The sequence below is a fragment of the Amblyomma mixtum genome, chromosome 2, assembly GCF_055824585.1.
Source record: "Amblyomma mixtum isolate Tamu chromosome 2, ASM5582458v1, whole genome shotgun sequence".
Classification (NCBI taxonomy): domain Eukaryota; kingdom Metazoa; phylum Arthropoda; class Arachnida; order Ixodida; family Ixodidae; genus Amblyomma; species Amblyomma mixtum.
Window position 1 is genome coordinate 103,682,627 of NC_143013.1, and position 25,772 is coordinate 103,708,398.

General features: G+C 44.6%; 1 protein-coding gene across 3 annotated transcripts in view; it reads right to left on the reverse strand.

Annotated features, from left to right (window-relative positions):
* The window catches only part of LOC149360355 (polynucleotide 5'-hydroxyl-kinase NOL9), a 65,344-nt gene that overhangs the window by 32,646 nt on the left and 6,926 nt on the right, over positions 1-25,772 (reverse strand). For 2 of the 3 annotated variants that reach the window (XM_089572291.1, XM_089572290.1), the window contains exons 3-7: positions 22,114-22,184; positions 17,162-17,507; positions 11,448-11,625; positions 7,091-7,187; positions 2,711-2,808 (exon numbers count right to left, since the gene is read on the reverse strand). In XM_089572291.1, coding sequence (XP_089428417.1) covers positions 2,711-2,808; positions 7,091-7,187; positions 11,448-11,625; positions 17,162-17,507; positions 22,114-22,184 — 790 coding nt within the window. The remainder of the gene's footprint in view (positions 1-2,710; positions 2,809-7,090; positions 7,188-11,447; positions 11,626-17,161; positions 17,508-22,113; positions 22,185-25,772) is intronic. The other variant, XM_089572292.1, reaches the window with a different exon arrangement.

Below are 25,772 nucleotides of genomic sequence, written 5' to 3' on the forward strand. Positions count from 1 at the left end.
CACCAACGCCGCCTTTCCCGCTGAACGGGAGCCTCAAAAGTTATCACTTAAGCCTTAAGGGGGGCAGAGAGGCTTGGAAATAAATTTTTATTAATGAAGTCACAACTATGAAATCTTCAGGGAGCATGCATTTCTGCATGCTGATTCCAAATATGTAATTTAATTTTCTGTACTACAAGTCCTTGGGCATTTATGCAATATGTTAGGTAACCTTTGCAGATGGTTTGAAACAAATTCTACTGCAGGGAACTTGTTCGATTGCATGCTACTGGTTTCTCTTGACATCAAGCTATGGAATATGGGTAAAATTACCATCCTGCCTGCTATAGAAGGTGAGTTATAGGATTTTGAAATCATCAGTTTTTTTCCCTGCTTGAAAAGTGGCAAATTCAAAACCCTGCAACTCAACTTCTACGATAGGCAGGATAATAATTTTGCCCTTATTGCATAGTTTGATGTCAAGACAAGCCAACGGCATGTGTCCTACCAAGTTTCCTACAGCAAAATTTATTGAAAGTTCTCTGCAAAAAGTTACATAAAATGTCACATAAGTGCACAAGGACTTATTTTACATAAAATTAAATTACATATCTGGAATCAGCACGCAAAAAATACATTTCTTGAAGATTCCATTATTGTGACTTCATTAACAAAATAAAGTCACAAATGAAGCCCCCCTTAAAGCTATCACTTAAGACTTAAAGCTATTGCTTTAAAAGTGGTGCCGCAAGTGCTAGCGTGACCAATCAATGCCAACAGCTTTGCAAGGCTAAACTTTGCATGAACAAAAAATTACCCCACTCCATTTCTTTCCACGAGAAATGAAACACTGAGTGCCACCATTCAAGGACGTGGACAACAAATACAACTGAATATAAACATTTCTCTTTTTTTTTTTCTGGCACTTGTGATCTGCTGCTGCTTTCCATGACCATGTTACAATTCCTTTTTACTGCACCGACATGATTAAAAAAATTTCTTGCGCTCTCCTTACACACTAACCACTGGTAGTAGGGTGCCATTCAGCTAACTTTTTTTTTGCGCAGTATGCTACATTTGGGGATGAAGATACAAAGAGGTCCATAAAGCTAGAATAAGTGGTTATTCAGACATTACAGCACCGGCTGCCATGTCTCTCACGAGCACTAGATTCCTGCAGTGGAATTTTTATTGTTAGTTCTGCAGTTACACTTGACTGCTCTTCATTTCTATATGAGTCGATTCACTTTTTATTCCAAGTAGACCAAGTCTAATATTCTTACACCTAACTAGGTTCCAAAAGGAACAAAAAGCTTGTTATTTCGATCTTAAGATGGCCATGAAATGTCAGGCAACGGAAAATAAAAAAAAAAATTGCTGACAGGCAGCTTAGAAGTTCTACAGTTAGTACCCATTTCGCTGATGGCATTTAGGAGGAAACCTTCTGCCCAAGTTCGAAATACAGTTTGTTCAGCGACTGCTTACTAAAGTCCTAGAATGGACTACTCTTTTGAAAATGGCTCCGTTTGGCTCCATCAAGATATTTCAGCAAATTCAGGGGTGGCTGGCAGCCCCAAGGTGAATTCCAATCGGAGATTGTGTATTTCATGTTCCAATGGCACATACGGAGCAGTTGCTGAGCCAAGGTCACCCATGGAGCAGTCCAGACTGGTCTGCCATAATCAGCGGATGTCTGTGCGATGCACCACAGTATTTACTCACGTGATTTGTGCACTTTCTTTAAATTAAGGCTTCAAAAAGAGGGTGCGCAAATTGAGCAGAGATTTCACGAACACGACTTAAAAAACTTTAGCGGCTACGCATATACACTGTACACTGCCGGCTATACACTGACCCCCACCACCTCAAAAAACAGATAATAAATTAGGGGTGCACAAATTAAACGTTGCCGAAAATTCTGCAATTAAAGGAAAACTGCAATGGTTTTAGAAATCAACGAGCTTAAGAGGGTCGAATGTGTGAAACTTGCAGGTAAAGCATGCAAAGTCTTTTTGGGCTAGCACTTGAAACAGTTAAGTAATCACCGATTAAAATCCGAACGCCCTTCAAGCTTCTCCGCAGTGCACAACGCCAGGTGGGGGGGTGCATGATGACGTCATCGAAGGTATCGGTACATTTCCAACACACAAATGCCTGCTTTGAAGGAAAAACTAACGAGTCAGGGCAGGGTGTGGCTGACGACAGCGGTAATTTGAAATCATACCTTCCGTGACGTCACGCTGAGTTTCCCTGCAATCCTCCTGTGCACTTAGGAGAAGCGCAAATTTCAATCGTCAATTACGTCACTATTTTAAATGTTTGTGCAAAAAACACTTTTCATGCTTTACCTACAGCCATATAGATTTGAATCCTTAAATATCGTGAAATTCTCAAAAAAGTGCTGCAGTTGCCCTTTAAATACGATATTTCCTTTAGTGGCACACTTCCCTCTGGTGCCTAGCAATCCCTTCAGATTCTGCCAGTCCACAGCAACCACGCATTTAAGAGTGCAAAGAACATCGGGTACTTCCTTCACAGGGGCGCACAGTGCCTCTGGCTTGCTCCAGCTCGAGCACGAGCGTTACAGAAGCAGGTTTGGGCTAAATGCGCTCTGGCGGATTCAGGTGCTCCATCACGGAGCAGGCGGACCACTCGGGGTCCGAGACTAGAATTCTCGCCAGACACGCCAGCTCCAAGCACGCCTCCGTCTGCATGCAACCCGCCGACTCACCCATCAGTGGCCCGGTGACTCGAGTGAGTGAGACGGTGGCTGGCGGGGTGAATTCACCCTGGCCTGGATCACAGTCCAAGTACAGCACCTCCCGGCACCTGCTCGGGGTAACAGAGAATCGTCAGCTTTCTCTAAATGCTGCCATTCCATAAACTCACTGAGAGCAGTTGCAAGGGCGACAGCAGAATACACCAAATTCAAGGTTAAATGTTTTCTGCTTGTTTAGAAGCTCTGCCACTTTCAAGAACATAAGAACAAGTGCATTTTCTCCTATGAGCAGGTAAGGCCTCTTAAGTTTCTCGAGCTTCGGGCATGATGACAAATTGCGGCTTAAGATGTCCCTTTTCCCACACAACTCACAAGTGGGTTTCCCTTGGGAGAATAAAGCCACGTGTAAGGCGAGTGTGTCCAACATGAAGACATCGTAAAAACACTTTGGGGAAGCATTCTTGCTGTGCGTACGAGTTTTAGTGGTCTGCGGTGCTTTCCCTCCAGCCTGAAGCATCATGCGGAACTCAAAAGAGAATAACACCCAGCAGATGACCTGAGGTTTTGTTCCTTATAAGAAGCCTACTGGGCCAAGTTCAATGTATGGAGCTCTTACATAATTTATTCCTTTCATCTAGTTTCATTTATGAAAGCTTGCTTGAAAAAAAAAAAAAGAGAGCAAACGAAAAAAGCCTGCACGGCAGGGTCTATAACACAAAAAAAAAACAATTTACATTCACAAATACAGTCTACAGTCAAGCCCACTTATAACAATATTCAAGTGCCATGAAAATATCATTGTTATAACCATTAATTGTTTTAACAGGGTTGTGCCAAAAAAAAGAAAGATGACGAACTTCACAGCATTTATTGACAGTAAATACCCGGAGGGGTTTGACTGTTCTAATGCCTGTAAAATCTTGTTAATTTGAACCTCAGGGGTTGGATAAATATTCATCATTCAGCAATGACCAAAGCACCACTATCACTGCACTGGCGGGAGCTTCGCGCACCTCCACGTCACAGGAATCAAGCCGGCTTTCTAGAAGTGATTCTTACTGCCTTCCATTCCAATGATCTCTGCCACGATTCTGGTTGATTCTTACTGGAAATTCAAGAAGCATTCAGGGCCAAGGGTGCAGGGAGAGCTGACAAGAAAAAAACTGCACTGGCTGTATGCACGCGCACTGCACTGACTGATTGGGAGTACACATGGCGCGCATAGCCAATGCGGCAATGCAGCAGCTCGCCTGACACAATGACGCCTGCCCCTGGGACACGTGAAATTTGTGAAGCGGGGACCACGGGAAAGTTAGCGAAGAACAGGGCAAGATGGGGTAACTTATGATTATGGAAGACAGTTGGGCTGGTTGGTGTGTATTCGTTAGTGACTGCGACATTGCAACTAGCGTGAAAAGCACAAGGACAGCAACAAAAGGAACCGACGGGACAGCTAGCGTGCTGTCCCGTCGGTTCCTTTTGTCGCTGTCCTTGTGCTTTCCACGCTAGTTGCAATGTCGCAGTCACTAAAGGGGTAACTTATGCGCTGCTGGTGCCAGCCGTAGCTTGGAGCGTAAAAACAAAGAAAAACGCGTCTGTGCATTTTTTTCTGCGAGCGGCGCACATCTCAGAAATGTTAATAATGGACTGCTTCGCCAAGGCTCCCTACCACGCTCCCTGCCTATGTCATTTCTCCTGCCTGTGTCATTGCGACACGCAAGCATCCTCGGCACGCCCGGTGGCAGCATTTTAGAGTGCATGGTCACGGGTTCTTTTGCTTTCATGGCGTCGCTGTGCCGGCTCAGTGCATTGGTCGGCCCCACACACGCACGCTTTTTTGTTGTAAGCATAATTTTGCTGGTGTGGTTGTAGCATTTCCATGTTTTTTTTTTCTACAATGGTAGACACTCGGTTACCAGATTTAATTTTTATAACCAATAATGTGCCTTGACAGCATTGCTATAAGCAGTTTATTTTACCATAGAACACATCCAAAAGCTGACGGTGCCGTTACAGAGCATTGTTATATCCAATACAGTAGAATCTCGATAAACGGAAATCGGTTAAACGGAACTACCGCTTAAACGGAACAAACGCCTCGCGATTGGTTGGTTTTGTATTAAGCCAATGTAAAAAAAATCTCGTTAATCGGAACTCAAATTTTGCGACCACCGCGTTAACGGAACCGAAAAACTCGAAACCGCAACTAGTTGGACAAGCGCAGTGCCATCGTGGTACGCATCAATGCTCCCCTCCTCCTCCTCCCCGCGTCACCTCTCCGGTTTCCGCCTCCGGCGGTTTCCGGTTTGCTCGTACACTGCCCTCCGCATCGCTCGCTCGCGTTCACGGCGGTTGTGTTCAGTTAGGCCTAAGCCCTAGAGCTTTTGTTCGGTCCGATGGCAGCGCAAAAACGACCGCACAATGCACTTGCGCTGGAAAGGAAGATGGAGATCATCAACGACTTCGAGAGTGGTCGCTTCACGAAAACGGCGCTAGCGACGAAGTACGCCGTCCCCAAAAGCAGCCTAACAAGAATTCTTCAGGACAAGGACAAGCTGCGGGAGGCGTTCGAGACGTCACGCTTTGGTCCTCAAAGAAAACGACTGCGAGCGGCTGACCACGAAGACTTGGAGAAATGCCTGGTGCTTTGGCTGCGCAGAGCCCGCAGTGAAAACATCCCAATCAGCGGGCCACTAATTCGTGCAAAAGCGGAAGAATTTGTTCTTCACCTCGGCATCGAGGGTTTCTCGTGCAGCGAGGGGTGGCTGACCCGGTTTAAAGAGCGCAATGGACTGGTGTTTCGTGCTGTTTCAGGGGAAGCTGCCGCTGCTGACGCGACGGCATGCGGAGACTGGCGAGAAAGACGGCTGCCCGAGATTCTGGAGGAATACGATCCAGAGAACATCTACAATGTAGATGAGACTGCACTCTTTTACAAGTTGCTCCCCTCAAAATCGCTATCATTTAGAGGAGAGAAATGCACCGGAGGGAAACTGAGCAAGGACAGGCTGACCGTCCTTATCGGTGCCAACATGACGGGCAGCGATAAGTTGAAGCCGCTAGTGATCGGCAAATCGAAGCATCCTCGTTGCTTCAAAAACGTCGCAACCTTGCCCGTTTCATACCAGGCCAATGGCAAGGCGTGGATGACGCAAGCCATTTTTAGTGAGTGGATTTATCGCGAGGATGCGCGCTTCTCTCGCAACAAGCGGAAAGTTTTGTTCCTGGTGGATAACTGCCCTGGACACGGAACTGTGCCAGGTTTGAAGTCCATACAGCTGGAATTCCTGCCAGCGAACACCACAGCACTGCTGCAGCCTATGGATCAGGGTGTGATTCAAGCGCTCAATTCGCGCTTCCGCAAAAATCTTCTTAGGAGGATGCTCTTATGCATGGACCAGGGGAAGGAGTACAAGGTAGATGTACTGCGTGCCGTTTACCTCCTGGATGATGCTTGGCGGCAGGTTAGTGCAACCACCATTGCCAGCTGCTTCAGGCATGCGGGGTTTGCCGCAACCACAGAAAAACCCAGCACACAGAGTGAGCCTGATGTTCACGACGCAGCCGAGGAAGATTTGCTACTAGAGAATTGTGCTGCGATGGGCATTCAACTTGATGAATATGTCCAGATCGACAGCGATGTGGCAACGTGCCCAGAAAATACCGTGCACAGCATTATAGCTGATGTCTGCCCCCCTGATGAAAGTGAAGACGAGGAGGAAGAGCTTGAAAACGAGACCGCTGACTCTGATCCTGTGGTGACACCTGCGCAGGCGGAATCGGCAGTCCAAATGCTGAAGAGTTTCTTCCAACGAGAAGAAGGTTCGCAAGTGTTTCTGCACAGCCTGTCAAGTATGGGTGATGCCATTAACAAAAAACGGCTGCGAGAGCTCAAACAAGCAAATATAAAATCCTTTTTCACTAGCCAATAAGTGGTAATTCCCACTCTTTTGACATTTTTTTTTTAAATTTCAGTACTAGTACTACTGGAAAAAAAATTCACTGCTTATTTTTCTCTAATAAAGTTTGTTCTCATAGTGTACCGTTCTCCTTATTACCTAGATTTCGCAAATTGAGATCCGCTGAGACTGCCAACTGCGCGCGCGCGCGCCAGCCGCGTAGGGATCACGCGGAAGCGGATTGCGCAATGCTGAACCTATTCTCTCTCTAAACGAAACTCCTGATAAACGGAACATATTTTCCCGGTCCCTTGAGGTTCCGTTTAACGAGAGTCCACTGTATATCGTTATAACCAGTATTGTTATAAGTGGGCCTGAGTGTATAAACATTCAGTCAGAAATTTAATGGCTGAAATCACCGTTTGAAGAGCTTGTTGACACGTACTCATGCAAGAATCCCATAAGAAAACCAAAGAAACGCCCAGGAACTCACAGGTTGAGGAAGCAGTTGACAAAGAGCCGAAGCACGGACGACTTGCCCGAGTTCTGACGGCCACACACCAGGACGCAGGGCGGCGTCGCCCGGCCCTCTGCACCACAAGAAAGAGCACAGTGGCCTCGCATAGAGTTCTAGCACTGCAGCACAAATGGCAAAATTAATATACGGCAGAAATCCACTGTCGCATCTAGATTCGCTACGTTTCTCCGGCTGCTAAATTTTCGTGAGCCTTCCCGTCCAAGCTCCCATAAAAACACATGCAATACAAACTCGGTTGTTATGTCGCAACTGTGGCAGCTTTCCGGCATGCTGCTTCACTCCGCGCCTGGCATTTTGACAGCCTACATTTAGAGCATGCTGCATGGCGATAAGGCCAAAGAGAGACTCTCAATTCTATTGGCACTTGGCTGCCTCCATGTTCAGCGGCTTCCGGCATGCTGCGCCCGCACAGACACTGAGCCCACTTACGGGCGAAAATGTGAAACCGAAGGTGTGAAAATGAAACTATGCTGCGCCAAATGCCTAGTGGGCAGTGACGTACGAGATGTGGTTGTGCGGGCTGGCTCCAATGCATACTTCTGTCATCCGTGCTTTCCTTGTTGCCTGCAGCTTAAAAACGCAATTTCTGGGTTCCAACAGGTGAGGACAGCGTAGGATTAAAGCGGCTACTGCAAAAATAGTGCGCAGAAGCATGCTCGCATGCCCAAACTTCACCCGCTCCGTGCGCGCCCACCTTCATCGCTGCTGCCTCCCTTCCACAAAAACTGCTCACGCAGACTGAAAGCCACTACAGGTGTTTAGGAATATCTGCACATGTGAACGATTGGAACAGCCACAAAGTGGATGCCTGATTTTTCGGACGTGCTTGATTATTCGGACTTTTTCGCGGCACCGCGACATGGCCTATAGAGCCAATGTGTAAGAGCGCTTGAAATTTCGGACGCACCGCAAATGACCACTCGATTTTTCGGACCTCGTTCACACTCGCCGCCAGTGCCCAAGCTACCATATAATGTGTACAGTGGAACCTCATTAATTCAAACTGCAGGAAAGATCGAAAACTAGATCAAACAAAACGGAATTCAAGCTTAAAGGGAGCCTCTTAACTTGCGATGCTGAAATTCTGCGCGAGTCAGCACACTGCGCTCGCGTGCTTTCGAATTCGTACTGTTTTTGAATGTCTTCCGCCGCACGAACTTGAACCGTAGTCTGAGTTCACGGAACTCATCTGTGCCGAGTCTTTCGTCCCGAATACGGAGCGCGAATACGATCGCGGAGCGTTTCATCACGGAGGCTACGCGCACGCCGTGGCGACCGCGATCAAAGCGCGCTTTGGGCGCTGCGCCATTCGCGGAGGCCACGCGCGCGCACAGAAGCTTTCAATTGCCGTCTATGGATGGCGCCTGAGGCCGTTATCATCATCATCAACTTTTTTCTCCGCCGCGATTTTCCGCTACTCACATCGGCATCAGTATCGCCAGCTCCATCCAGCCTATTGTGGCGTGTTAGCGCGTTCGCCGAGTCTTTCGCGTGCTGCCACTGAGCTTCGCAGTTTTAACGTGATGGGCGAGCACCTTAAGCTACACGGCTGGGAGTTAGCTCTCGAACGCGGTAAGCGTGCGGCGGGCGGGAAATTCGATGTGGCCGAGAAGTGCGTCCGATGATGGTGCAACCAAAAGAGAAACACAAGCTGCAAAAAGCGTGCTTTCCGAGGCAAACCGTGCGAGTTTCCCGAACTGGAAGAAGAGCTGCTCCTCTATGTGATGGAATTTCGGAACAACGGCTACGCGTTGACAGCGTACATGCAGCGCGGCTTCTTTTGGGATGAGTGTGCCCGAGACCACAGCACCAGCTCAAGAGTTGAAATACTCCGCGAGTGACGATTTAACGTAGAATAAATGTTGCTCATTCCCTGGTTGGTGTGTTTTTACTTTAAAAAAATTTTTTTTTTCGCACATCGCGTGTATGGGCCGCACCCCAAAAATCGGCCCTCGAATCTGGAAAAAAAAAAATGCGACCCTTATACGCGTTTGTACGGTATGTCACGCGGTGAAATATAGTCATGAGGAGCTTTAGAATATGTGCAATACAAATGGCTGCTTTCTGCAGCACACCGGTAATAAGTTCGTGATTTTTTCGGTGAAATTTGATTTTCCGGACTGCCCGATTTTTCGTGCGTTTTCGCGGTCCCTAGAGAGTCCGAAAAATCGGTCGTCGACTGTAAATCCACGTTCCCCTTACTAGAAGTAAAACAACAACAAAAAAGAAGCGGCAGGAAATGATGTGCACTTTTTTTTACATGCGATTCATGGCTACCGCGTTTCCCGTCCTGTACGTTTTTATTCCACACTTGCAAGGAAAAAAAACGCAACAGCGGGGGCTCAACTGTAATAAAGATCTCTCTTACTCCAACTTGATTAACCAGAATAAGAGCTAAAAAAGAGAGCAGCCACACATTTTTACCGTACAGAGCCATACCTGTGCAGCCGCATGGTTGCTCTCAAGAGTGTGCTATGGGGAAATCACTCCCTTCACTACCACACAGTGGTCGGCATCCAATGCGCACTTGGAACTTACACTCACACCACGTCACCCAGAAGAAGAGCAGAGACACCAAAGCCAAAAAATCACGCGATGGTTATTAGTCTGCTATGCGAATGTTTGAGCATTAGCTGCGGTGTGAAAACAAAGAATTTTGCTCAAAAATGTTGCTTTTTTCTTTCTTGAGAAGTCAGATAGCAGGAGGCGAACCCAGACTTGCCCAGGACTGCAGCGATACAGTGCAATCAACTTGCAACGATACTTAGAATCAGAAAATCCAATCGTTATAACCAATTATCGTTATATCTGGACCACATAGAAAAAAAAAAGAAAACAATATCAAAAGAACACACCCATGTTATTCCCCTTTACATGTAGCTACCGCTTAGTTGTTCTCAGATCGCACACAACGCCCTCTCATGTACTTCGCCACGCTCCTCTATTTATTATTATTATTATTTATTATTTACAATACCCCTAAGGGCCCTCGTGCAAGGGTATTACATAGGGGGGGGGGATACAAGCATAACAATATGACACAGGCACTTGAAATAAAATACACGTAATAATGAATTAAAGCTAGTAATGTACACAAATAACACAACAAACAACACAGAATAAAATAGTACTCACTAAATGCACATATTGCGGAACTTAACACAATTTTTCATGCCATCTGCTTCAAAAACTTTCATTTTTTTTTATCAAACTTTCAAGCAAATTTTCATAATAAACACCTTCCAGGCAACCGGGATTCTATCGTTGTATCCATTATTCTGCCTATAATTGAACTGTTATATACGGTTTATTTTCACAAAGGGGCAATAGGAGAATTGATACATATTCAAAATTTGATCATTATATCTGGTACCACTGTAAGTGGATTACACTACACTCCGCATTGGATTTTGGTGGGTTCTGACCCAACCATCCCCTTCAGAAGAAATGGGCTTGGGCAGGGCATGTAATGTAAACACAAGACAACCAATGTAACAGAGTGGATTCCAAAAGAAAGACAAGCGTAGCAGGGGGCGGCAAAAAAGTTAGGTGGGCGAATGAGATTAAAGGTGCACTGAAGAGGAATCTGAACTCATATTTTTACCGCTGGAACTTAATCTACATGTTACGAGCATTCTTGGAAACTTCGAATTATTGCCCTGTGCGGCCGATTTTTCTAATTCAAAATCAGATTACCATCGCACTCCCGCCTTTTATTTTTCTGAATTCCCCGCAAACGGTGGTAGGAGTCGACCAACCTTTCACCCAGCCCCATGGCGTCTTGGGGCTCTGCCATTGGTGGAGTGATACATAGTGATCGGCAAAAGCAAAGAGTCCACGCATATTTTTATTGCCGTGGGCCTGATTTGCAGCCGTGTAGTCTCCGACTAGACCTATTTATTCATGGAAACCTAGAAGAAACAAAACAAAAGCGAAACCAAAGTCGCCACGCGACTGCCTGAAAGGCACTCCATGCGTTGGTCAACTCCTCCCACTGTATGCGGGGAATTCAAAAAGAAAGGCGGGAGCCGGACGTTAGTCCGATTTAATTAGGGAAATCGGCTGCACAGGGCAATGAATCGAAGTTTCTAAGAATACTCAGAACGTGTAGACCGAGTTCCTGCGGCAAAAAGACGAGTTCAGGTTCCTCTTCAGTGCACCTTTAAGGAGTCTGCGGGGATAGGGCAGCAGCAGCTGGCAAAGGACAGGGTTAATTGAAGGGAGAAGGGAGAAGTTTGTCCTGCAGTGGGCTTAGTAGGCTGGCGATGATGAATTTGCAATCAATGACAGCACCTGCCGCGTTGCTCCTTACCGGGTGAATCGTAGGCACACAGGAGCTGCTTGGCGAGTGTGGAGGCCTCCGTGCGCCATGGGTGGCGTGCCGATACGGATGGCCTCTCATCCCAGTGCATCCGGAACCCCAAGGTCCGGAAGGGACCCCGCAGAGGCGTGCTGCCTCTCACATCGACGGGCCACTGCCCTCCTGGGACCTGCACGGTTCACACATGATGAGGTTACGCTCTCACGTTTTGATTCCACAAGCTCGTCATGAAAGAACCAACTGCTCGAGAACAGGAAAATCCAATGACAGAGAACCTCGCACCATTTTCTTTCGAAACGAGATGAACAAGGTGTACATTTCGATGTCTTCTCTTTCTGGGCTGCAATGCAGGAACCAACCCCAACATGCATTTAAATTGTTCGCAAATGTTTCTCCATCCCAGTCAATTCTGTTAAAGCAGAGAAATCATTCAGCTGTTATAGAGATCTGTTACAGATATCAGTGCTTTTTCATTCTTTCTGTGCCAAAATTTTTATGTTCTTTATATTTACGTCTTTTAATTTTCTTTTGCCTCTGATGGAGCTCTGATGTAGCGCGAAGATTGCCACGGCTGCCTGTTGTCACCACACAAGCCCACTTGTGGCTTCGGCGCTTCGGTTTTTTGTATGTTCAGATTATACTGAATAAAGATTATTATTATTATTATTATTCTATAAAACAGCTGCCATCCTTTATGTGAGGATAACATAAACATTGCCTGATGTACAGTTACATCAGCCACCTTCAATTTTAGAATACGGACGTCTGTAGTATAGAGGGAATGGGCTCAAATATTACACTTATGCGCTTTCAGGCGCTTTGCACACAATTGTGTAAGCGACAAACTTACAGCTTTTTCTAAGAAACTTGGAGCACCTAGCAGTGATTGCATTATTTCAGTCAAATTGAGCCCCCTTCTTGTTGCAAATAAGTTGTTTTTTTGTGCCATGTAGCAAATGCAGTAAATAATGTTTCACGCAACAGTGAGCTAGGTAGCACTTTGTCCACCATTTTTGTGCAGACAGATTTTGCCACGAGTGAAAACATCGATTGTTTTTGCTCAATTTCGAGCGTATAATGTGAATCTTCAAAACACAAAGCGATTCCATGATGCCTAGGGTGTTTACCTGACACACGAGAACATTTCGATGTTATTATTTCTAACAAATCTGACACTTTGTCCGGAATTCTCCACCTTGTTGTAAGAACTTACCTGGTGGTCTTTCACGCTCGAAAACTAACAAATTCCCTTTCTTGAGGCCTGAATATAATACTACTTAGGGGAAAAAAATAACTGATTTCAGTCGAAACAAGAAATGGCGCCTGAAAGGCCTTGATTACACGAAGGAAAAATATGCACGTCCTGCTTCGCACGACGACCAGTGGGAACCGTCCAGAATGAGAAGTGGAGCCCTTTATTGGCAGACATGATGTCAACCACATTGGTTCCAGGTTGGAATCAAGACGGAGATGTGCGTGCAATGATGTGATCGAGCGAGCAACGGCCCGTGATGAGGGTCCTGCTGACGGCTCGCCTGGCCCGTTTTTCCGCGGGATTTGCTGACGAAAGCATTAGGGAAATCAACTGCACTGTACGTTCACACCAGCAAGAAGTTATTTTAAAGGCAGTAACAAGATCAGACATTTCAATGATCACGAGCGACTAGATCGAAAGCGCTTTCCACTGCGGCTTCAGTGCGGAGCACGTTAGGCCTAGCAACACGAAGTGAGCTAAGTGAGAAAGTGCGCCGGCAGCGCATTCGCATCGCAGGCAAACATCGCGTTTGCTTTGTTGCTTTATGGTGCGAATTCCTAAACACCGCTGCCTGTTGCTACGCAGTGACAGCAGTTCTGGAGGAAGTCTGAACAGAAAGACATGTCGCTGGCATGGTCATACTACGTGCCACCAAATGTCTCCGAAGAGCCGCAGCAGCCATATTTCTGGCGCATCGTCCAAATCATCATTTTTAAGGCGCATGTGACGACTACGTAACATACTTAATGTGCAGGGATGGGAGCGCTCGTATGCCTCGACTGAAGCCGTCTCTTCAATGACAAAAAGTCTGGCTGCGCGTGGACTCGGAACTGGTTTTAATTCCAGTAATTTTTTAAAGCCAGAGCAACGAACCCGTTTGTCACGTGAATGCGTCATTGGGAAAGATTTTCGATTACAGGACGCCCGGATTATATGACGGTTTCACGCGGTCTCCTGAAAGATTTATAGTCGAGGTTCTACTGTTTATGCGAAACACAGAGCAGCCACTTCGTATGAAAGTCACTGCGGGTTGAGCCTGCTCTCAGTAAACTGAATGCTGATGCTGTGTACTCGTTTACAGTGGGGTCATATCATTAAGAAGCGTTGAACAAAGTGATGATGACATGGCAATCCAGTGCCATTGTAGGCATCTAATGTGGCTACAAGAATGCTAGCCATGATGGCACACTATGTGGTTCTGCCAACAACACTTCCTTCTACCAGAATGATGCCGTAATACTCTGCGCAACCTCTTGTGAAACCAACTCAGTGACAACAACGGCAGTAATTTGCAGCATCCCGAGTACGGTGTCACCACCTGTTGATAAATATTGTAACAAAGGATCGTATTATTGGTGGGCCGCGCAGTTCTTTTTTTTTTTTCATTTCATTCGAAAAAACCTCGATAGATTATGCATGCCAATAAATACAAAGGGCGCTTAATTAAGACTACATATGTGGGTTGAATGTGAAAGCATTGTCTCAACGTGAGCTCTGTTGCAGGGTTCATTAAAGGTTCCTTCCTTTCTAATGACGCACCTACTCGTTAGCATACTGTTGTAAGGAAACGCGTACCCTAGGTTCGCCACTATTCACCAAGAAGCAACGCAGTTTTGAAGGCCTCTGGTTCAATTCCCCGCACCTTTGGAAGAAATGTTATTTTTATTTGCTGCAGACGTCACCACCTTATGGTCTACTGCTGACGCCATGTGAGACCATGGTGACGTCATTGCTGGTGACGTCATGGTGACGTCAATGCTGCTGGTCAATGCCGCTGGGTTTCGTTGCGATGAGCCATATATAATGATTTCGCGTTAACTCTTTCCCTACCGTGCCCATTGAGCATCGTTAGCCTGCTAACGATCATTTCATGCCCCGATTTCAGAACCTTCTGCGTTGCTAATGACCACGCTGCAGATGTAGTTTGTAGGCCAGGAACCAAAGTTTTGTTTCCGATGTAGTTTTCTTTTGTCCCGCGAGGGGACACTTTCTCACGCGCTGCGCAGAAATGAAGACGCGGACCTCCGCTGATTGCCCGCCATGTTGCCCGCAGATGACGCCTTCGCCGCTCGACTTCGGAAACTTCCACGTTGCTTACAGGCGCGATGCGCATCTGGCCTGTAGCCGGAGAACTGAAGTTTTGTTTCCGATATAGTTTTTTTTGCCTCTACAGAACGGCATTTTTTGAACGCACTCCGAAGATGCGGTACCATCGAAGTCTCTTGGCAGCCTCCGCATGCGTGCACGCGCTCTAAGACATAGCAAATCTCAGGACTCCGTTTCGTCTGCGAGTGATTTAATCGACGTCCTGTGCAACAACGAGCCTGAAAATGTTGCAAGGTGCTGAAGATGACTCAGTTTTCACATCGGTGATGATGGAAACCAGCCTCAAAACACAGGCGGCCGCGCCCCGATGCACAACTATAGTGTTTCCAGTTATTGTTTTGTAGCAACAATACTATTCAAGATAGAAATGATATTTTTTTTTGCAGAGAGTCGCCAATATAGTAACAAACATTTTGCATATTTCAGAAAATTTTTATAATTTTTTATTTTTAAATACAAGCGTGTTTTTGCAAATTTTGTTGAATTTTCTTCTAAAATCTCGTTCTTAGCAAATAAAATTTTTTGTTGCAACATGCAATTTGTTGTTTAAACGTATATTAATAGAAAGCACCTTTATTCAGCTCTGTTTTTGGGTACTGCAATCAATATTGAATGCAATAGTTTCTACAGAAGAAAAAATGTACAATGGTCATTTTCCCCATGGTACGGAAAGAGTTAAAAATGATGCAACAAGACCTGTGTTGCGCTGGTATAAATGTGAATGAAATCGAAAACCATTTAAAATTTTCTCAGCAATGCAGTCACCTTACCACGTCAAACAAACACTCGTACAGTGTTCCTTATTCCTGAGCGATAATCTAGTCTGAAGAAGGTTCTTGTTTCTGTTTATATACCATTACTGCTCCTTTAACAGAGAAAGTCCACGGTTTTTTGGAAAACAACAGGCACAAAGCAGGAACATGAGGAACCAGAAGCTATACACCATGTCACCCTGGCAAGAGCATGGGCATGTGACCAGACAACAGCACATAAAAATAGCGAGCAACAAAGGCATACAGGTTATTGACACCTTATGCCATAAAATCCAAGCCTCCTGCGACGTATGCTATGCTATGCAGGCTGAACCAATGCAAACCTATGGTCATGCCCTACAGCAGAGGTTCTCAAAGTGGGTTCTGTGGGACTCTTAGGTTCCTTGGACTGCTCTTTGGGTTCCCCGAGAACCTAAACATACACAGGCCTTACCTTTACTCCTTTATTTTCCCATTAACTGCACTTTATTGTTTACAGCAGAATATTTCATAACAAAAATTCTAGTCATTACTAATCGAGTTTGGTCACATATTGAGGGACTATGCACCTGCATGCCCTTTCTCGTTGAGATGTGCAAATATCGAATATTTGGTTGAGAAGCAAATATGAATAAATTGGTAGCAAACTGAATTGAATATTTTCTAATGCTAGTTTTCAATATTGTTACAGACAGTTCAAACTAAAGACAGATGCCTTTCCCCAAAACAAAGCTATAAAAAGAAACGGAGGTAATGCACACAAATTTTGTTTTCACCCATCATTATTATAATCTTGCCTACCTGGAATTAAATAACGGCTGCGGAATCGTGTGCTATAGTTAAATGCAACTCCAGAACGCAGCGGCTTTTCCCCATCAAAGTAGTACCCCTTTCCAGCCAATGACGCTGCTAGTGTGACAATGCAGGGAGCGTTCCCACCATGCAGACCGGGGTCTACCCGCGACCATAGAGGAAAGAGACTATCCCCTTTTGTCTACCAGACCCTGCTTTGTTACACTAGCAGGCTCATGAGAATCAGCCGACGCCACTGGCTGGAAGGGGGGGTCCTCTCTAAAGTCGCTGCGTTCTTAAGTTGTATCTGACCATACCAATAGTAATAAACTACTTCACTGACTAATACCTTGCTTAATGTTATAACAATTACATTCAGAGAGAGAAAAAAAAAGAAAGAAGTCTAATATCACAGTTTGACTTACTGCTCACATGACACAGCAGCTTACTAAATGCAGTCATCAAGCATTGTAAGGTGGCCATATTACTGGAGGAGTATTCCAAGCTTCATACAAACATACAAACAAGCTTCACACAAACCAACAGACAGACAAACACACAATGTCTAAACGCGAGGAATGGCCACTACAAGTGCTGGTGCACTTGTTGTCACGCCTCTAAGCTTCGCCTCTAAGCCTCTAAGCTTCGCCTCTAAGCCTCTAAGCTTCGCCTCTAAGCTTCGTATCACAGGTGATACGTCGGACGTTTCAGTGTGCTTCCTTCTCTGCCAGATTCGTGAGCACATTCGCAGGTGACATGCCAGGAATGACGCAGTTAAGGATGCTTCCCGTCTCCCTCACCTTCTCGAGCAGGACCACCGCCGACCGGTGTGCCAGGAGCGGCCGCAGCCGTGGCCACCCTTCTGCCAGTCCCAGCTTGGCGAGCGTCCGGTGCAACTGCACCACGGTTCTCGACGGGGGGGGCCCAAAGGGGAGGGGCCGCACGTACACGACGCCCGTGGGGAAGCCCGACTGGACCACCGTGGCGGTGTAACGGCCCCCCCGCACAGACTCGCTGGACACCAGGAGGAGCCCCTCCACGTCGACCATGCCGTGCAGGACGCGCAGCTGCGCCCGCCCCACCAGCTGCAGCACGGCCGGAGGCTGCACCACCACCAGCACTCGGCCGTGGGTGGCCAGGAATATCCTGCGCAGCACGCGCGCAACAGGAATTATTATTATTATTACGTATTACTTATTACTTGCAAATTACTTTGCCCTATTTTACCAGTGGACCTTCAATCAACCAAGAAAAATGCCGCATTTTGAAAGGGTAATTGATGAGCTAAGGAAAGGAAAACGACAGGGGTAACATTATAGGAAACAAAGGGAGCACAGCGGGTCTCGGAATAAGGTAGAGCAATGCAGAAAGTTGGGCGAGTTGGTAATACATGTTGAACTTAGCAAAGCGCAATTGAAAGACAGGGACAAGAAGAAGAAGCACAAAGGACAAACGCTTGACATCAACTAGTTCTTTACTCAGGAAAAAAACACATATATACAGATACATAGAGGGCGGAAACAAATTATAAACCAAGCAATGAATCGGCTTTATCACAGGTGTGTTAAGAGTGAACAGGCATCAAGGTAAGCAATTTCCTTGCGTGGTAAGGTCAGCGAAGGAGTGCTGATACATTTTTCAGCTTTCTTTTTAATGCAATAAGCCTCTATAATTTCTCTGTCAAGCCTCTTTATTCCTTTACAGCACGTGCGTGTGGCACTGAACTGCGGCTCATTTGCTTTACATTTTTTACATGACTTTCAGTGTTCTGCTAGGTGCCCATCCGTTGCTACAGCTTGCACAGCATGACGGTGTATCTATGAATCTGTATATATGTGTTTCTTTCCCGAGTAAAGAACTAGTTGATGTCAAGCGTTTGTCCTGTGTGCTTCTTCTTCTTGTCCCTGTCTTTTAATTGCGCTTTGCTAAGTTCAACAATTAAGGTAGAGTTAACCCTTTGAAGGTTTTTGCCGTATATGTACGGCGGCGATTTTCTGTCCCGCAAGGTCTTTGCCATACGGGTACGGTTTCGATCTTCCATTTGAAATTTTGCGCCAAAAGAACAATGCGTGCTCACTGGGGGGTGCTGCCACCTCTTAGGACTTACAAGAAGTGTTTGAATTTTGTGCTGCCTTCTTACGGAGATAAGCAGAACTTATGTCTAGCTTTAGCGCGGCGGCACAGACTGCGGCAACACCCCCTTTGTAGTTTTGGTTTCGCCGCGTGATCGCAACGGAGTCGCGCGAAATTTGAATTTTCTTTTTGTCAGCACTATCTTGCAGGGGCTGCCGAAGTTGATTTCTATCTTTATTGGCGCTGCTCTTAGCTTGCTTATCACCGCTGCTCGCGAGGTATTCTCGCCCTCTGTGGCAACCATAGAGTTTCTTACTATTACCTAGAGGGAAAGCTGGCAAGCCGTCTATGGGAGTTTGCATGGAGACCCCACGTGACCACCTCAGCCACCATGGGCGCTCAAAGCATCATGGGGCGGTGAGCTACTTGTTGCAGAACTGCAACTTTTCGCCCAAAAATAATAGAAAAATTAAGCTGTTTGATAACTACAAACGTCCTAACATTCAATATCTTGTCTAATGATTGCAACAAACGAGCAGAAAAGTATTTAAGTGCAAAGTTTGCCTAAAATAAGAGATGACTAGCTTTCCTATTGGCCAAGTGATGAACACTAAAAAAACTAATATTTCGTAGTTAACAGGCGCACTTTTAAAAGTAAATATGTTTTAAAAAAAATGTTGTTGTTTAGATACTTTAAGAGGTTTTTTAATGGCATTTCGGAAGAGTAAAACCTTTTATTGGCGTCGTGTGTCGTCGAGTTTTCACTACTATGGCTTTTGCACACTGCGCTCGCGTGAAAGTCGTCTGCGCACACACAAACAGCGTTTTCGGAATGAAACATCTCAGTAAAGCCACTCCGTGTTCCCAAAAAAATACAACTGTTCCGCAACAAGTAGCTCACCGCCCCATGATGCTTTGGGCGTCCATGGCGGCTGAAGTGCAGCGCCGCCAGCTTTCCCTCTAGGTAATAGTAAGAAACTCTATGGTGGCAACGCGCCTACGCGGTTTCGATTCCGCTGCGGGATCGCAACGGAGTTGCGCGAAACGTGTTTTCTCTTTGTGGGCACTGTTTTGCAGAGGCGGCGAAAGTTGATTTCTATCTTTATTGGTGCTGCTCTTAGCTTGCTTATCACCATTGCTATTCTATTCTATTGAACATTTTCCAGTTGTGAGTGATGCTGTCACCAAAGTACTGTTCCTAATTTTTTTTTACTATTTATTCTCGATTATATACATTTTGTAGATTCAAGATCCGCAATAAAGTAATTTGACCACCTGGGAAAGTTTTTTAAGGGCAGAAAAGGGTGTTAAAAATAAATTTTTATTAATGAAGTCACAACAATGAAATCGTCAGGGAACATGCATTTTTGCATGCTGATTCTAAATATGAAATTTAATTTTATGTACAGCAAGTCCTTGTGCATCTATGCAATATATTGCGTAACTTTTGCCGAGGGTTTGAATGAAATTCTACTGGAGGGAACTTGTTAGATTACATGCCACTGGCCTGTCTTGACATCAAGCCATGCAATAAGGGTAAAATTATCATCCTGCGTGCTATAGAAGGTTAGTTATGGGATGTTGAAATCATTAGTTTCTTCCCATTTGTGAAGTGGCAAATTCAAAACCCTGTAACTCAAGTTGTATGATAGGCAGGATAATAATTTTGCCCTTATTGCATAGTTTGATGTCAAGACAGGCCAGTGGCATTCATACTAGCATGTTTCCTGCTGCAAGATTTATTGAAAGCTCTCGGCAAAAAGTTGCATAACATATTATATAAGTGCACAAGGACTTGTTTTACATAAAATAAAATTACTTATTTGGAATCACCATGCAAAAATAGATGTTTCTTGAAGATTCCGTTATTGTGACTTCATTAACAAAATTTTTTTTCGAAGACCAGCTTCCCCCCTTAATGACATCCTAGTCAAAATCAGGAAGAAGAAATGGGTACAGGCTGGTAAGTAAATGTGACGGGAAGGTGACCAATGGTATCACATTCGTGAAACGCATTCTAAGGGAAGGCAAGCATAGCAGGGAGTGGCAGAAAGTCGGGTGGGTGGAATAGATGTTTGCGGGGATAAGGTGGCTGTAGCTGGCACAAGACGGAGTTAATCGGAAAGAAAATGAAAAACCCTTTGTCCCACAAAGGAGGTGTTTAGGCCGATGATGATGACAACGAAACCCATCCTTGTATTCACTCCTCCATGCTACATCTAGCATGAAATTCAGGAATAAAATCAGTCTTCCTTAGCTGTACAGCTCTGTGCCTGCCAAAGTGGCCAGACTATAGTGCTGCATGTGAAGACACCACCCGTGTGCAGCACTACAGCACCTCCCTTGATGGTAACTAGAGGATTCACAACTTGAAAGAGGCAAAGCCCAACTGACAAGATGACCACAGGACATAACTTCCACCTCGCTTGTTTACTGAAACAGCCCCAGCAAATGACAGAAAATCTGGGCACACGCAAAACGAATGGCCACAGTTAATGCACAGCAACATAAACTTCTCTAGAAATGTTATTTATTTATTTATTTATATATGTACCTAAGAGCTCTTTAGGGCATTACATAGGGGGGGAGTCGATTAAACAGTGTTGATTATAAAAAAGCACGTAAGTAAAAATCGCACTGCACAAAGTACACACAGTGGTTTACTGGAGAAAATGCAAGATCAAAGTAAAAGAATTTTCAGAAAGCTGCATACAATAGTTATATTGTGTGTTGCTTCGTGTGCACCCGCTATGTAATACCCTCCCCGGAGGGCCTTTAGGGTATTTGAATAAATAAACAAATAAATATGGCATTCAACGATGTTACACAGTTTTAACAATTGAACTACTATGTACACACATAACACCTAACAGGGGATGAAGTACAACACGGAATACTGCACTGTACATCCAAGTGGGAAAAAAGAAACTCCGTAAAGTATTAACACCTAACGAACCAAGTCAATTGAACATTCCATTCTGCCCAAATCCTCGAGGAAGGATGTGTGGTCAAGTATGAAGGCGACATCTGCAGGCAAACTGTTCCATTAAGAGATGGCAATTAGCACAGGTGAATATTTAAACAAATTTGCACGTGCAAATATGGGTCTAATTTTATATGGATGGTATAAATGAGAAGATTTATGGGGAGCAGGGCAAAGAAACACATCTCGAAAGTCTGTTGAACCATGATATAGTCTATGCACGAAGGATAGGCGGGCATTTCGTCTTCTAGTTTGAAGGGGCAATAGTAAGCTAAACCGTCGTTTAAGGCTACTTACGCTAGTTATGTGGGAATAATCCGAGGAGCACAGCAGATGTACTGCAGACACATCCACTCTTGTTTATGTGGTATGCTTTACCAACTTGCAATGGTCTTTCACAGCCTCAGACTAGCCTTAATTTCATTACACTGTGGCTCACACATGCAACCACCGCAGTATGCAGGTAAATGTGGTACCCCTTTAACAACAACAAATGTTCCACTGACTGGGAACTGATGCAAAGCTGAAGAAAATCGTTGACAATAAGAAAAGAAAGCACTCTTGGCACATTTTGCAATCGCATGGCCCAATCAACAGAGGTACTACCGCACTACAAATGCCTCAATAATCAACTGAACCAATGTTTACCACAAAGTAATATTAATAAACAAAAAGTAAAAAAAAAACAGAGCTCGTCCACACATAGTGCAGACATACCTGCACTTGTCGCTCGCACTGGCCTGAGCTCCGTCTTCTTCATCCATCCCCTGAAAGAGATTTGACAACATTCTCGGTGATTACAGATGTCCCACTGTGAGACAGTTCACTTGCAATACCCACTATCCCAAACTTGGAATGATCACATTCCTGATTTGGTCCCGGATCTGTCTAGTGCAGTTTTGTATTGGTCTTGAAATAACGCTATGATTCTTTTTGTACTATAAAATCTCACTGGTGCAACTGAGAAGGATCGAAAAGTGCCCTATGAATGGCTCTATGAGACAGACTATATTCTGCAACAACTACCCCCCAACCCCCACCACTTGCAGTTACTATTTTTCTCTTAAAACATAGCACATCGTTCATATTCATTATTTAAGGCACATTTCTAACACAACATTCTAATACAACTGCCAACTTTCAATGTTCAAAGTGAACTAAAAAAACTTTCGTGATTACAACAAATTTGCTAGGCGCACCTAGTTGGGAGAAGATTTCATAGATGGCGCCAGCGACAACAGAGTCAGAGCGAAGTACCATGGAGACAGCGCAAAAGACTGGGATGTGACGCAACTACACAGACACTTAAGGGGCGATGAGGGTCTTAAAAACTTTTTTTTTATTTGTTAACATATCTTTCTGAAACTTAGCACTTAGGAGTATTACTGAATGCTGATTTCGAATAGTATTCAGATTTTAAATATCTCAGCTGGAAAGAAATATACAGCAAAATAAAATATCGTAATCAGGTCATTTCTTACATGCCTTTTTAGTAATTTACTAGTTAAAGAAAGGTTTTCTAAGAATAAGCAGACATTTTCAAAGGCCCAAAGCACATCCTAAAGCTAACAAAATGTCTATAAAGTCATTTTGCCGATCACAAATAAATAACAAAGTTGTAAAGAAAAAATGATGTGGCAGTAATTAGCCCACACTTGGCCTAATTGCTAATACATCATGTTTAAAGGAAATAAGAAAGCTTTAGGACGTGCAGTGGATCTTTGGAAATGTCTGCATATTCTTAAAAGAGCTTTTTTAACTGATAAATTACTATAAAGGCCCGAGAGAAATGGCCTAATTAGGATGTTATTTTGTAATAAATTTTCTTCCAGGTGAGATATTTGAAATTTAAATGCATATTTGAAATCAGCATTCTATGATACACCTGCATGCCAAGTTTCAACAAGTTATGGCGGCAAATAAAAAAGTTTTTAAGACCCTCATCCCCCCCTTAACTAACAACTGAGGTTTATTGTCAGGCAAACGGAGAATTTTTGCACTCCCCGTTTGCAATGCGGAGTTCTGCAAATGGGGAGCACTACTCTGCAGAGGGCATAGACACTGCAGAAGAAAAACGCGTGTCCCATCCTGGACATCTCGGCACAGCAAGTGACCTGCAATGCTTTCTTATACAATAATTGTGACAAAGCCAACAGTACTGACACCAAAGTGATGCTGAGCGAGTAGCAGCGTGGAAGAATCCTCAGCATGGAGTGCAAAGTCTACTTCACAAACTATTGTCCTGCTCAATGTGAAAACTGCCCCAAGGAGGCTTTTCCTTAGGGTATCAATGTCCAGTGCTAAATAGGTCTCATAGTGCATCCTGCAGCAGACACCAGCGATGCCTCAAAATACACCACACTGCACAGTCTGGTGCGTTTCTAAAGCGATTATACAAGGATTTCAACTTGCATCAGCCTGAGCAACAACAGTCAGCAATTTATTTCTACGGCAGTCATGGCAAACTAATAAAGGCATAAAAAGAAAAGCAATAATTTGCAAACAGATAATAAAATTCTCAGGTGCTCCACCTTTATGGTTACAAGAGATGAGTAACAAGAATTATCTTTCCCTTTCATACTGTGAAAATCGTAAGCAGAGTGGTCCATCGAATCTGGCTGCACAAGACAGGGAACGACAGTTTCCAAATGAGATGAACACTATTCCAAGAACAAAAGACAGCAAGTGCTTTTGTTCGACCCAGCAACTACAGTGACTACTGGGCATCTGGCGACAATGCAAGCCATCTAGTGATTGGAGCATATACTCGAGCTGCTCCCACAAGTCTGGCAAAAACCAAAGCTTTAGAATAAAGTCAATTCTAAATACACCAAAGAACACAAAGTCCCCTTTGTGTTGTGAAATTGTTCAATACATCAGTAATTTGTCGTATAAACTGTGCCGCTCATGAGCTTATCTCAGACCTCGGCATGTCCCTGAGATCCTTACAAACGGGGAACTTGCTTAATGGTGCCTTCAAGGCCAGTAAATCATGAAACACACAGCCCTAATGATCCCAATGAAAAAAAAAAAAAAGTTTGTGACCATAGAAAATGCATAAAGAGCATGTGAATAGTGTGCGTGAATGGCACAATAGGACACACAGAGAATATCAGGCAATCTACACCAATACAGAGGTAGCAGCTATCAAAAATAATTTGGAGTTTCCACTACACTAAACACGTCCCAATAAGGATTCATTTCCTAGAAATATTCACCAAGTATGTTCACAAATATTGTCCCACTGAACTATTAATGATCTGAGTCGGTAGTTTGTACCACATTTCTACTGCTTCCAAGCAAAAAGAACAACGAAATATATTAGTTCAGGACATGCAGGGTCGAACACCTTCACGATGATTTAAGCGGGTGTTCAATCTACCCGGAGGTTGTAAGTATTTATCCTTATTATCCTTAATTTCATCAACAATTTATTCTGAATAATATTTTAATCACTCCTTTTCTGCCATATGTCGAATAAATCCTGACCAGCGGAGAGTAATACCCCTGTCACATGGGCACTTTCAAAGTGCTCGAAAGCCTTCGAGATTCTAAACCGCTATTGAACTCAACGGAGTTGTGCTGTAGCTACACTGAAAAATCGACCACCGTTGAGAGGCTGCATCATTTCATACCAACATTCCATCACCTCCCACCATCTCAAATTAGTGGCAGCGGCAACGACAGTGGTGCATCCGCCATTAATAATTTTTGCAGGCATGCTAGCAACCAACCAACAAGCTTAATTTGAAAAGGTTAAAAACAATGTTTATTCATTACAGTAATATTAATCACTTTTGAAATGAACTTTGTTGTCTTTGACAAGCTGTAGTAACATTCCTGTACTTCGGAAGAAGCTGGTTTTGGCTGCCTCTGTACAGCTGGCAACAATGGTATTATGTGTTTGCTGCTGTGTTTTGTAGCCCAGCCTGCACTTTTTTCCGCAAAATAAGTTGCACATTTTGAAGTTCCCATATCTTTCACACATGATACAGCTCCCATTTCGTTACCTTGCGCGTTGCTGTGAGCACTCCGTATCTCAGAATGCAAGCAGCCGCCGCTCGAAGGCCCTTGAAATTTTTACAGAGTTCCATAATACTACGTTGCGTTCAAACTACTGACTCGTGTAACAGTGCCTGTGTAACAGCGCTCAATTGGCCTTTGAGCTGACAGACTACCGGTACCACGGCTTTTCGAAATGACTGAGTGAGAGGGGTGTAACACGTCCAAGTGTCCTTCTATGTTTAGAACAAATGAATTGGGCTCCTACTGCCTGCTTTTCCTAACCGGGTTCCCACTGCCCCACTGCCCCCCCCCTCATAAAAATATACAGACGGTCAGATGATCTGACACAA